Source organism: Orbicella franksi, chromosome 10 (assembly GCF_964199315.1).
Source record: "Orbicella franksi chromosome 10, jaOrbFran1.1, whole genome shotgun sequence".
NCBI lineage: Eukaryota > Metazoa > Cnidaria > Anthozoa > Scleractinia > Merulinidae > Orbicella > Orbicella franksi.
The window spans coordinates 29981327-29995971 of record NC_138154.1 but is presented as its reverse complement, the minus strand read 5'-3'; the positions used below and the strand labels follow the sequence as shown (position 1 = coordinate 29995971).

The 14645-nt window shown below is 41.2% G+C and overlaps 1 protein-coding gene across 1 annotated transcript in view; it reads left to right on the top strand.

Annotated features, from left to right (window-relative positions):
* Positions 1-832: 832 nt before the first annotated feature.
* LOC145500938 (uncharacterized) overlaps positions 833-14645 on the top strand; it is a 28247-nt gene continuing 14434 nt past the window's right edge. The window contains exons 1-6 of the mRNA XM_081480496.1: positions 833-1738; positions 8751-8978; positions 9241-9326; positions 9785-10009; positions 11887-12201; positions 13258-13386. Of these exons, the coding sequence (XP_081336622.1) occupies positions 1645-1738; positions 8751-8978; positions 9241-9326; positions 9785-10009; positions 11887-12201; positions 13258-13386 (1077 nt within the window). The 5' untranslated portion in view covers positions 833-1644. The remainder of the gene's footprint in view (positions 1739-8750; positions 8979-9240; positions 9327-9784; positions 10010-11886; positions 12202-13257; positions 13387-14645) is intronic.

Sequence of the window (14645 nt, the reverse complement as noted above, 5' to 3'; positions counted from 1 at the left end):
CACACTTTGGACATACCTATTAGGTTTAGAGTTGTGATTAAACGAATCAAATCGATATATGAGTATTTCTCCGAGTCTGCGATGATGCACATTTAGTGTAAGAAAGAAGATACTTAGTCATCATTTCAGTTTTGCTTTGACTAAAGAAGGAGCGTAATAGTTCTTCGGCTATCATTTACGTACGTAAATCAACTTTTGTTATTTTTTGAACAAAATGACTTGCCACGAAGACAGATGCGCGGCCTGTTTGCATATGACTCAATCTGCTTAGTACCTCGCTATGGAAAATATTGATATAAGATTATTGCTCATGTAGAAACAGTGCAGAACTACGAAACACACGCAGGAAACCCCATAGGGTAAAATACTGAAAGAAACCGGCTACCGAGCTTGTTTTGTAGCCTGCACGCAGCAGGAGTACCCGTGGGATCCGCTCCGCAAAATATTCTACCATGCAAGCAGAGTCGCTTCAAAATAAGTCGGGAAAGAGGAAGGCGCCTGTCGTTTTCCATCAGAGCGACTGTGCAAGCTGGGTACTCTGATATTTCTTCTCATGCGGAAAATGTGACTTTTTCCTCGCGGTTGAAAGCTGAAACGTAGAAAAAAAAAAAAAAAAAAAAAAAAATTAAAATAGATAACATGCTAGTTGTCTGCAAGGGATATTATATCGGAAGGGTGCAAATAGCACATGGAGTTTTCATTTGTAAAATAGTTTGTTTAAACAGTATTTACAATGATGTACTTTAAATATACTTCAGTGTTCGCTTGGATAAATAAGTGTGGTAATCGCGTTGAATATTGCCTGTTTAGTCTGTTTACGTAGATCAAACAAAAAAATCCCTTTATTAAAGTGTCAAAGTGTTTAGCACTACTGTACTAATTTTGGACACTGAAATAGGCAAACGAATATTGTAAATTCATCAGAAACTTGTTAAAAATCCCAACTGACAGGAGGCTGACCAGTTGGTTATTTACAAAGCGTGGAGGAATTGAATCTGGGACCACCAAACAAATCCATCTATAGTGGCAGGGAGGAGGATTTGAACCCGGGACCTCCGGATTACAAATCCAGCGCCCAGGCCACGCCGCCTCCACTGAACTAAACAAAAGTTTCTAGACAGTTTAATAGTCCTCTCACGCCCGTAGACAAAACCCCGTTGTCACACGTTCAAGCAGTAAAAGAATCAGCTACGCTCCAACGCAAACGACAGCAAAAGGTTTCCAGCGGAGACCATAAAAAGAAAAACAAGAAAGAAGGAAAACTGGACAATTCCTAGGCTCAATTTCCGCTGCTTTCTCGAGTCCAGTCTACGTTCCTCCCGCCGTGAGTTTGGGGGAGGAGCGCGGGCTCCTTTCCCGAACAGCGGCTGGTAATCGAGCCCAGACAATTCCCGGAAGTTAACTCGGCGTCTTATTGGCCAGTTGCAATGACCCTGAGAGCGTGGTCTTGCATTTCTCGGAATTACGAAGCGCGACATCCTGTCTGGAGCAGCTGTTGTACTGAAACGCTTTACAGAGCGATTATTCGACTAACGGCAGTTACATAACTAGTGTAAGTGCTACAGTTATTAGTAGAACAATAATTGATAATTCTGAACGGATTTCTTGAGAAAGCGCCGTCGGTCTTTCGGACCACAGGACAAGATGGTGAATGAACAAAAACTCCGCCAAGCGATCATGTTTACAGCATGCTTCATTCTCGTTCGCTTGGGAGTTGGCAGTGGTGAGAAATGCGGAGGTAGGTTTTACCATGCGCTCAGTTTATTTCCTATAACATTTGTCGTTAATGTGAGGTGAGATATCATGTATTATTATCATCGAATTTGTAATGTTAGTGTGCTGGATGGTTGTCTTCCTCTCTTGCATAAATTATTTTAGTCTGCTCAGTCCGTGAACCCTTAATACCACAGAACTGTAGTAAACAAAACACTCGCCTGCGGCTCATGTTTTCTACATTTCCCTCGTGTTCTCAAATGCCCGTTGTGTTTTATCACAGTGTAATACACGGCTTAGGCTTCTTTATTTGTTGATTAAAATGCAGGAAATTAAAACTCATTCGATAGCTCGAAGCTAAACGACATTTTTCCGTGACATTCTGAAATCGAATCCATCAGCTGCGTCCTAATTAGACGAACCATCATAATACATTTGTTTAGCGAGTCACGCAACGATATTTTTCAGCTAACTCTTGTGACATTTCCTAATCTTCTCCCCATTAATTCATGTCCCGAAAACATGCCCAGATGCATGCATGGCTCGTTGAATGAAAAAAACAAAAAAAACAAAAAACAAATCGTTTGACTATCTAAGAAGCAATAATTGCTGAAATTTAAAAGTAGCTCTTTTATTTCAGTGCAAGCTGTTTTTTATCCGAAGACAAATGTTTTGGCATTTTCAAACACAAACATTCAAATGGGTAGTCAAAGCAACATATCGAATGTATTATATATACGTAACTCGTATGCCCAAACTATGGAAAATGCTCCAGCTGGGTAGCATGAAGTCTTTTATGTTCGAGTTGTTTCTACCTTCGATTTATAATATTAAGGAAAATGTTTATGATTTTGTGAACGAGCTGTTTGTGCTATTTCATGCGTCTAAACTACGACCATCGGGAATCGTGAAGCTCCTAATTAAAATAAACAAGCCCTTCCTTTAATTTTGTTCACCTTCCGTTCTACGCTGTCTTTCACCTTGCTTTTTAAAGTTTTTTAGGGGGGGGGGGGGGGCATACATTATCCCTTTGCTTGTAAATTCCAAAACAATAGCTCTGATATGATCGGACGCAGTCTTAACAGTGCGCTCAGGGAGCGTTATTTATTATTATTAGGGAGTTTAAGCAAATCGCTTCGGCTGGTGCTACTTCGGCTGCCGTGACTGAAAAGGTCTGGGGAAAGTACGTCTTGGTGGTTTGCCAAATTTTAAGTTTAGCAAGCAAAGCGAAATGCAAAGATGAAACAAACATCGGCTAAGGAGTCTAAAATCTCTTTTATTTAGTTTCTTAAAGGCAAATGGCTTCGCTCAAAGGACGACGGCCGTTATTCGCCTTCCTAGGAGGAACATGCAGATTATTTCTGAGCGAAAGCGAATGCCATACACTTTGTACTATAACAATTTGATGGATGAAATATATAATTTCAGAGACAAATATCTCAAAGAATATCGAGAGAAGAACACAAATATCAATACTCAAAAATAGCATCGTATAGTTATCCGGATACAAAACATCTTGACTAAACCCTAAAAGCAAACTTAACCGAAGAAAAAACAACCTGGTGCTCAACACGAATATTTCACTTGACTCACTTCGCCATTCCAACACCTTTGCCACAACTTATCGCAAATACAGGATACGGATTTACAAGCGTATGAGAGGCAACCTTGACACAATCTTTGACTTAAATTGAGTTTAAAGGATATAGTATCCAATGAATTCTTAAAATGCCGATGTCCTTTGAAAAGGGCCAGAGAAGCGAAATAAACCCGACGTTGTTTCCACTACGGCAAAACATCCCGACTCACGTAGTCAGGTTTCACGCTACGGCTGGATGCAACCGACGTACACGCGCAGTGTCTCATTCTGGGGAAAGTTTACTTCCGGCAGTCGTGTCAGCGCCAGCCGTAGCGATTTGCTTAAAGTCCCCATTATATGGCTTTGGCTTGTGGCCGATATAACGCGCGTTCTGATTGGCTAAGAGTGAGATCTGAGCGGTCATTATGCAGCCGTAATGCCCACGGGCCGATTACGGATGATGCAAATTTGGAAGAGCCCGGCTCTGAAAATTCAAGCGCATTGAAATGATGAATGCCGATTATAAACAGAAAGAGAAAGTAAATTTAATTCTGAATAGCTAAAGCTTTAGAGATTTTTCCTTAATACAATTTATATAGAAGTCGTTTTTGTTTCGTTTCCTCAGAAACGAAACGGTATTGTTTTCACTTCAGGGGTGATCTATTTACATAGTGATTTGTGATATCCAATCAGAGTAAAGTTCGTAATTGTTAATGTAAATACGGCGGCAAAACTTCAACCAAAACTCAGTGCATCGCAACAAAATGTGTCATTTGCAACATTTCAGTGAAACTCTCGTTTCTCGGTATTATCTTACACAACAAAACTGCGAACTGGACTTGATAGTGATGGTGAAAAAGAAATATATTTTCGAAGTAGAGACACCGCCACACCACGCGATTTGTCCACCAAAGCGATATTTTGAGCCGATGGAAGCAGTTAGTTTTGTTTAGTTCAGCAAAGAAATGGTACTGTTTTCCGTTTCAGAGTGATTTATTGACATAGTGAGTATGAATGTTATCAGGGTACTGAAATGCTTGTAATTCACAAGGTAAACATGTTCATCAAGAATAACTTCTCGGAACTAAATTTTATTTCCTGACACGGAAAGAAAGGAAATTAAAATGTCATGCAGGTAGAAATAATTGGCGACTTAAATGTTCCTAAGTCTTACTGATACGATGTCTTGTAGAGAAACGAAGATATCTGTTTCCGTGCTTGATTTAAATGTGATTAAGATCACAACTACGGCGACATAATTTTGGTCAATCAGAACACTTGTCAGGAACTGAACAATCCAGCCCCTTTTCTGTGGCTGTTTACGGGAAAAGAACACGCACTTGGTGCGTTTGGACGATACTACAGATACGATATATTGTGGAAGGTAACTAATTCATCATAGGGGCAGATTTTGATCACGTGCTAGGTAACCACTGCACGTAACGCAATCAACAAACAAACGCTATAATTTGTTATTTTTGGCAAGCTTCGTCCAAACACTTGATTATACCTAAAACTTACTCCTTGTTTACAAATCGTTATCAAAAATTTGGTCGGTGGATGGTTTGCCGGCCGTCTCTTGTCCGTGGGGCAAAGCTACTTGCCCGAAAGTAAAATGTACTTGTCCCAGATGAGAGGACGGGTGTTTCTTTGAGCCCTGCACTAGCCATCAAACTTTCTGGAATATAAGTTTAAATGTTCAAATTTTCAGATTTCAGTACGTGTGTAATGTATGTGGCAAAACACTTGCACAAACAGCACAACAGAATATAACACTTCCTACGCGTTACTCTGCATGACTTGTGACGAGACAAAAGGGGTAACCCAAACAAGGAAACTAGGTCACGTGACATGTCGTAGAAGAGGCTCATCCTAACTAATCCTGCTCGGATCTTAGCTCAATTCCCGGCTCGAATCCTGGCTCGAATCCTGGCTCGAATCCTGGCTCGAATCCTGGCTCGAATCCTGGCTCGAATCCTGGCTCGAATCCTTGCTCGAATTCTGGCTCGGATCCTGGATTGGATCCTGGCTCGGATCCTGGCTCGAAGTTTAGGTATCCTCTCATGAACCATATAATGAACAACTTAATAACCTCGACCGTTCGGTCGTTACTGGAAAATCTCAAACCTCGGCCTACCGTATTGACCTCGCTATCGCTCGGTCAATACGGCAAGGCCTTAGTTTGAGATTTTCCCATAGCGACCTCACTCTCCATTATTAAGTAGTTATTAACGCCGAGGACAACGCTTAGTGAAAAATGAATTTATAGGGTGTGATCTGTTCAACCAAAATTTCAGGAAATTTCGGTCTAAAACTGAATGGATCGGCTCGGTCCAACCAGAAAAGTTTCGAAAAAGCCGGTCCACCTTTCGAGGTGGACCACTTTTCTCGGTTGGACCGGTACGATCGCAATGGACCGTTCCATTTGACCATTCCGATTCATTCTCAATCCCAGTACCTCGCTGTTCGGTACTTTCCATGTTTAACATGGAGGAAAACACTTATCATTGCAGCCTTTGTGGATTGTTAACAACGGATTTATCGGTGTTGTTCGTACATCCATGAACAGTAACAACAGTTACGTATATAGCTCTGTTACGCGGTGTATGTTTTAGCTGTTAAAAACGGTCTATTTCCCGAGAGAATTTCGCATGATCTTTTCGTTATTCGAAAAGTGGTGTTTGAAGATCTTTGAATTCAACCGGCAAATATCTGGGAACGGTCTACTCAAATAACTCGTTACAAGGGTTAAATTTCTACGCATGAAACTGCTCGTATAATATCATTGATAAAGTCGAAGTCGCCATCTAACTCTAACACGAGCAGCAGAGATCCAAATCTGCCATTTTAAATGAGCGCGAAACTCTTTTTGCGAGTGGAATGGAACGAGACCTTCAGGACCCGTCGCGATCCATTTACCCCCAATAAATTTTCGAACCTCAGCCCGGGAATTTTGGTTCAATGCATCGCGCCCATAATATTTAGCCTTTTAAAAGAACTGAGCTACTACGCGCTCTCTTATTGGTCACTCGGGGACTGGGAGAATACCCGAAAGTTATGCAAACCCGGAAAAAAAGCTCTATTGCTTAATTCGAATTTCGCCGGCAATAGGTCGCAATAGGCCTTTGGCAACAGATAGTCACTTGATGTGCTTAATGCATATTGTTATCAGAAATGGAAAGAACAGCAAATAAGCTTGCCCTCCAGTCACGCTCCAGTCGATTTCTATACAGATCCTTGTCATTTTGGAAGTCTTCAAATTGCCAAAAAATATTTTCCTTTTGATTAAAAGTCTAAAATTTTCTATTCATTCTCTTATTTTACCCCACTTTCTATCTTCAGTAGTTATATACTGGCAGCTTCTTTTTGCAGTGATAAATAAACGGAAAAGGTTTCTTAAGGGCAAGGCTTCCTCGCTTCCATACAAAGCCTTCTTATTTTTGCAATAGAGTCGAACCTTTCCACAACGGCCACCTTGGGGACAGATGAAAGTGGCTGTTGTGAGGTGGCCGTTACGGGGAGGTGGGGGTGCAATATGGCACTTGGATTTTTTCGGGGATTTAACAAAATCAATATTCATCGATAAAACAGAAACCAAATACAGGAAACAGAGGCCAGCGCGTGTGGTATGGATCATGTTTCGTCGTTCATCAGTCTTTGATTAAACGGCCGATGTAGAGAGGTTATTTTGGCAGTTGAGACGTGCTTTAGTGGCCGTTCCCGTCGTGGACAGGTTAAAATAAGAGTGAATGTATGAACCGGGACAAAAATGTGGCCGCTGTAGAGAAGTGACCCTTGGTGGAGGTTCGACTGTACTCGTCACTAAACCTCACACCTTACGTGGCATAGGTCTGGAAATTGGTTTTCTGGCTAATTAAAACATGCTCTTTCCAGTTCTGAACTTCATTTAGCTGTAGCCAAAAGTTTAGAAATATCGGTCGTGCGACCAACTGTTGCAAAAGACCTATTGTCTAGATCAATTCAGTGCGTCTATCGATCGGTCTCAGAACTTGCTCGAACTAAATAAGTAATGCCAGCGTTCAATTCCAAATAAAAATACGAGAAATTTGAAAACGGTAAACATCAAATGTTTTCCGTCCACACTACACCGAAGAAATTTGAAAACGACGTTTTCACTCTGAGCACGCATCAAATGTTTTTTCCGTCCACACTAGGAAACAGATAAAATATTACTGATCTGCGTCCACACTACGCCGAAATTTGAAAGCGCAGCAATCACCGGCGCAATTTCGTTCCCAGAGTCTTCGTGCCCCTTGACCAGCGGTCGGAAAACGAGAGCTCTGGGAGCAACCATTTTCAAATAACCGAATTTTGCCCGTCCGGTTTCACTGCACAATCTGCATCTATGACGTACGCCTGAAATGGTTGCTCCCAGAGCTCTCGTTTTCCGACCGCTGGTCAAGGGAAACGAAGACTCTGGGAGCGAGATTGTCACCGGCAGTAAAAGCTTGAGTGCACTCTTAAGCATACGCCAAATGAGGGTCTGATGATTCAGTTGTGTTTGAGGAAGACTCAGGCAGGGAAATCACGTGATTATCGTGACGTCATCGTTTTCAAAAAAAGCACATTTCTCGAAATGTTTTCCAACCACACTAAAACACAAGGCCGGTGTTCTTGAATCTCTCCGGTTTAAAGGGCGTTTTCGAAAAGCTCCGTTTGGAAATTTCTCCAGATTAGTGTGGACGGTAGGCCTGGTCATAAGTGGGTTGAATTTGTTCTCGGTTCTCGCCTTGCTCCAGGTTATTTTCCTACGAGTAAATCAGTTTTCGTTCCTCCTTGAAAACGAACAGTTCTAAATTCTAATTCCACCAGGGTGTATACTGAAGTACACTTAATCTAGCCGCTATCCGTTAAAAAAATGTAACATCCAGAGCAGTAGTTCGCTAGCCATCACCTTCACTGGATCGCGTAATTCTCAATAAAAAGCTCGTTATTTCTTCTTGCTTTCTCGCTTGATCTGAAATCACTCGCTGAGATGGCGAATACTCCACGCCATCCACATTTCAATAGCTAGTGACCATATAACAGTTAATTTATCACGATTACAATTTACCCTTAGTTTGCATTTTACCTCTGGACGGCTCTCTGTATTACCTCACATAGTTGTACTTGTCTTCCACGAGCGAGAAAACCGAGAAGTGATGATGGCGAACGGCATAGGTGCCATCATGCTGTATGCATTAGCTTAAAAGTTATAAATAGTAATAATTCAGTGCCAAAATATATTCAAATTTTATAGCAGACGTTTCGGGTGTAACCCTTCCTCAGTGCTAAGTTTAGTTTTTAGCTTATCCCAATTGAGCAGGTCATTTGGCATGCGGGAGACCTAAAGATGGCTTCCGCGTTTACAGTATGGCGCCGTTTTATGCGGCAGAACTGCCTTAAAAGGAGACATAGATGTAACAGTTATTAAGTTATCCATCGCTTTGGTTTGCAGATGTTTTCACCAAACCCCCGTCGTCTTGTTGTCCTACAAAGTTCCTTCCCTCCTGCTGCCCACCTCCACTCACTAAACCGTGTAACTCATCGGCTACTATACGTCCTCTCAAACCCCAGTCTGGTGTTCGCGTAAAACCATTCTGTATGAAACCGGAGAATTCAACGGCTTGTGAAGCGGGATTTTACCTCAACAGTGAGACAAAACAAGTTGAGCCGTGTCCAGATGGTAAGGCTACTCTTCGGCTTTTGTTCCAATATTGTGAGTGAGAATTCGATGAGATTGTGGGAGGGGCGGTGACCTTATAGATAGTGCACAGGAGTGGGGATTGAGCGACTCCGGTTAAGCCTTGTACAGGACCATTGTGTTGTGTTCTTGGGAAGACGCTAATCGTATGGAATTTCTGTCTTGTTTTCCCTGTGTAATATTTTGTGGAAGGAGAAAAAGTCTGGACATGTTGAAGAAATGTTAACTTTCACGCTGTTTGCAGGGTTTTACTGTGGCCAGGACCGAACCTGTATTATACCATGTCCGTTGGGAGCATACTGTGTCAAGGATAAACTGGTCGACTCCACAGTAAGTCATTTGACCAATCCTTGTTGTATTCCCTTAAAATGCCTATGAAGTAAAAAATAAGTGGCCCCACTAAAACAGTACAACATTCAATCAAAAATATCTCTAGAGTTATTCCAGTTCTTTAATATTAGTGTTCTTTAAACTTGGCACCTGAAATGTACATCATGACCGCCGCAGCAACGCGCTAGGAAATGGAATTTTTTTTCTAGGGAAGCCTTTGTGGTTTGGTAGCAGCAGGTGAAAGACCAGGTTATGTATTAACCAGGCTGTGTCTTAACTTGATGAAGGTAAATCAAGTACCCTAGTGTATGTGGAATGCTGGTGGTGCGAGCGTTTGTCCGTTGTGAAATTGTAGGTCGCGAGTGTGTCTATGTAGTAGCTAACTTTCTATATGTCAGCTTTCCAAATCACTAATGCAGTTTTAAAACATTGTTTTGAACTTTGACTATATCTTATAGAAAAACTCACCAGAATTATGTCGTGATAGTGGAAAATGCTGCAGTCCTTCCCAGTCCATCCCTCTGTTTGATACATCCCATTCGCCTGCAAAGTTCATATGTCCTGGAGCCAAGGAACCAGTCTCCTGTCCAAGAGGAAGTTATTGCGAGAAGGTCACCATCAAGAAGACGTGCCCTGGAGGACATTTCTGTCGGAATGGAACTGTAGAGCCGCAAAATTGCCCGGTAAACGATTCTCTTTGGTACCTCATTTTGTGCTCGGTCTACTTAATGATTACTTATGTCTTGAGAAAAACTGACACATGATTGGCCAATGATGGATACAATGGCCGTATTTAATTTGTACTCCGTATTTAATTTGTACTAGATCAACCTCTCTCTTGAATAAAGTAGGTCAAGACATTCACAGTGGAATCCCGATTTTGGAATCCTCGGTTTTTTGGGTCGTTTGAGACAATTTTGGCTCCGTTTGTAAACGAGCGGTTCCGAACGGAAAGTGTAAAGTCAACAAGCTTCGCTGAACGGCAGCAGTAAGGTTAATAACTATAACGCTACTTAATAATAAATAGGTGAACGACATAAAGATCGTGTTCATGAAAAATAGTGACTTGTATATATCAATAAGCGTTCTCCAAAAGCAATCTTGTATTGCTATCCAAATGCGTTTTGTTGTCCATTGTTGAGAACGTAGAAATTTACGTAAAAAACCGAAACAATTCCTCTAGAAGAGAACGCCAATTCAATAAGCGATACATTTGGTTGAGCTAGCGATATTTCCATACCGTAGACGACAAAGTCCATTTTATACTTGCCCGCAGTGTTCCGTAGCGCAGATTTGGTTTTCTTGTATTCAGGAAGATCTTTGATTCAGACTTTCTTGCAACTCGAAGGAAGATATCATTGCTTCTAAGCCATTATCTCTTCTTTACAGTACCATCGGGCGAGTCTTCTTGATGCTTATAGCTTACCATTTCGAACTCTTTAAAGAATTTTATTGTCTAGTGGAAAACCACGACACATGACGCCATGTTTGTTTTGGATACTGCGATCAAAAAAGTACATTCTTTTACCCCCACAGAATGTGCAAATGGCAAAGCTCAAAAAATACCAAAAAGTTAACAAATTTCTGTTACGGTTTTTTAGTATGCTGTCATGTTGTGTCCAACAGACAAAAACATTGACGTCTTAGGGCCAGATTTTCGATCAGGAACTAGCATTTCGCTTACTTGACGTTCCTTTCCCAATATTCTAATCCCAATAGTTCTCCGTCCTACGGACTTTACGCTCGAGTTTTCCAACCACCTATTTTGTCTGACCAATTAACATTCCCCTAGTTGATTCGAAAACTCGGAATTCCATTGTATACGGATTTATCACCTCTAGCGTAAAGGCGTGTGGTGTTAAAACGGGAAGATGTCTGATTGAACTGCGAAAAAAATGACACAATTTTCTCGCTAAATAGAGGTTAGCTACTGGTCTACTTGTCTCTGAAGAGACTGGTCATTTGAGACTCTTAAAATACTAGCCTGAAGAGTTTGAGTCGTCGAAGCTGTAGAAGTTTAGTGGTTGCACAAACCGTTGGTGATCATCAGCAATCACTGTTCTACTATTATGACCAGAAGCATTTGTTCAGTGGTGTATAAATAGCGATAAAGCACCAGCATTGCATTAATACTAAATTTTGGTGCCATATGCGTTTTAGTTGCTAAAATTATGATGAACATTCCCCGAAACATTGTTGAGTGGAAACTCTTTACGTTCCTATTTGGCAGTAAATTGCAGTTTGATCAACTTCTTTAGAGCGACCCAAAAACGAAGATAAATCCTTAATTTTAGCGCGCGAATGGATCGAAAGTACGTATTAATCTATGAGCAGAGTTTTATTAGAGCTCTTATATATAATAAATACTTTATTGAGCTAGTGGTCCGTTTTTGCGAATATAAGTCGCGTTCTTTTTTCGCAATCTTTTGGACCTCGCCTGTTGTTCGGTCCATAAACTTGCACCAAGAACTCGACCAATATTTCCTCAATGTGGAACTCACGTTAGTTCAATGACATAATTTCATGTATTAATATGCAATGTACCGCTGTTATTTTTCAGTTTCTTTCTATATGCAAGAAGGGTTCTTCAGCTCCAGAGAGTGCCGTGGCTGGCATCGTGTTAATCTTAGTAATTCTGGGGCTGATGTTGTTGCTTATGTACTGTTTTAACCACGAGGAACGACTCACGCTTCTGTTTCAACGTCATGTGGTACAGCGATGTCATGAGATTAAGAAACCAAAATTCAAAATTCAAGACAAATTAAAGCGCATGGCTTCGTTTTTAACTATGGTGGAAAAATATCGAGAAGGAGCGTCGCCTAAGAAGCAAACCATTACCATCCGCTTTGAAAATCTCAGCCTCGTTCTCAAGAAGGTAAAATTCTGCTGGCAGCAGTGGGGAAGCTAAGGTCCCTAGTTCCAAGAATGCAAGGGTCTCTAAGTCCTAGGACGTTAGGGTCCCCAGATCGTAAGAAGTGAGGGTCGCTTGGTCCTAAGACGTTAGGGTCCGAGGTCCCAGGAAGTTAGGGTCCCTAGGTCCTTGGAAGTGATGGTCCCCAAGTCCTAGGAAGTTAAGGTCCCTAGGACATTGGAAGTTAGGGTCCCTACATGAATGTTTACTCCGGATCTTTGCTATCAAGGGAGATATCTTATTTACGTTAATTGTTTTGGGTCTTGAAAAGTGCTGACATAATATTTAGATTTTACGTTGTAGCGGTGTGTTACGTCTAATTTACGCACTACGATTTGTGTGCTGTACTAACTCGCTCATTCGAGCAAGCCAAGTTACACGCGACAATTGTCGATTAGATGTATTTGCTTGCATGAAAATCGGACAGATTTGTAAATCTTTTGGTTTTCAACAGAATGATCAGTATTTATCTGAGTTTTATTTACGTGCACTTTTTTTGATCAAATTTGGGTAAATCGGCCCAACAAGTCGTAGTACACACTACGATAGGGACCTTAAGCAAACCACGACGGCAATGGCAACGAGAACGCCACCAAGCAAAAGATTTAATGAGTAGAACAATGGCTGTGCACGTGCGTTATAATTCTTGGTACATTTCTTAGCCGTCCCCTGCAAAACAAGAACGTGAAACGATCAAGTTCTAGATCTACGTATTTTGGAGAATGCAAACGGCAGCGGTTAATTTGTCGTATTTTAATTTGGAATTCAACGCTGGCATTACACATTTAGCTTGAGTAAGTTCTGAGACAGATAAGTGCACCGAACAAATCTATACAACTGCGAAATTCGAAGATAAAATATAAAACTAAATTTTACTGGACGTGGTCCCCGGCGTCGCCGTCGTCATTGCTTAAAGTCCCTATCTTTTTTTTTTAGCCTTTAGGTTACAACTTTACAAGTTGTTCGCACACTAATACGGACCTATCCTCTAGTGGCCTTATGTGTAATTATATTCAACAGACAAAGAAGGATGTTCTTCAAGGCGTCACGGGTCAGTTGCTTCCTGGGGAAGTAACCGCTGTCATGGGTCCCTCGGGATCCGGGAAAACGACCCTACTTAACACGCTGTGTGGAAAGGCATATTATGGGGTAAGATCGACGATGGTTGTATGGTGTTGTTCGTTTTCTTTATTATATTGATTTTGTGTCGAAGACCAGTCGCCATGAGGTATTCTTATTTAAACTTGAAATTTTTCAAACGGAAACCCAGTTTTGAAACACAAGACTCCTTCCCATACCAATCTTTTCTGTTACTTTCTCTCCCCTCGCCCGGAAACCCTCCAGTAATAGAACCAAAATATCAGGATTTGTCAATGGCGAGCAGATCAAAACCTTGCATTGATCTGCGCGGAAGCAGAATATGATTGTTTGCAAAAACGGGCTGTGCGAGCTATTACCAGTGGCGGATCCATACATTGAGCTAAGAGGGGCCCCCGGTTTTGTTTTACTTGCCCTGCCGGCTTTTCTTCCTTCTGTTATTTCTTCTTCTTTTACCCAAAATAAGGGAAGGGGGGAGGGGGGGGGGGGCGGATCCCCCGGGCCCCTCCCCTAGATCCGCCACTGAATTCAGATTATAGAGCACATTCTGCTCCTTTATTCTCCAAATTAAGAATTTTAGGTATTTATCAAATAAACACGTTTCAAATAGCTAAATTTATGTACTGTTATCATAACAACCTGTTGCCTCCCTTGTTTTTCAACTTGTTTTTTACAAACAGTCAAATTCATGGCTATAGCACCAGAACAGCCAATAATTATCGCGTGCATCACTGCCGGACTAATCGGAAAAAAAATTCACAATTCTTTACCGAGGTCCAAATATCTGGAATTCCCTTCCTGTTACAAGCACTTCTTTGTCAAGTTTTCCCAATTTTAAGAAAAAACTGCTAGAGTTTTTAATAAAATAATTACTTAACTGGCAAAGCCGCACCTTGTAGCACTATCTATGTAACCGTATTTTTACGTACGAGGTGGCCTCAACTAAAAGCCTGATGGTTTCTGGAGGTCACCTCGCCATACATTGAAACATATATAAATAATTACTATATTGGGTAAAAAGGCAAATAAACAGAAATAAAAAAATAATAATGATTTACAGCAAAACACATTTAGACCGTACTACGCATGACCAGATCATTATTTGTAGGCAGTTATGTCCAGGTCACGTGGTGGGCTCTCGGCGAATGACAATGACGACAAAAATGCATCGAATGATAATAGAGCTTATGATTTGAATTCTTTGGACTGCATTTTCAAACAATTTATTTTGCCAGCTGTTGAGTTCGGGCCATTTACATTGAGGAGAAAGTGCTGCCTTTGTAATGACATCTGTAAATTGTTAGACTTTC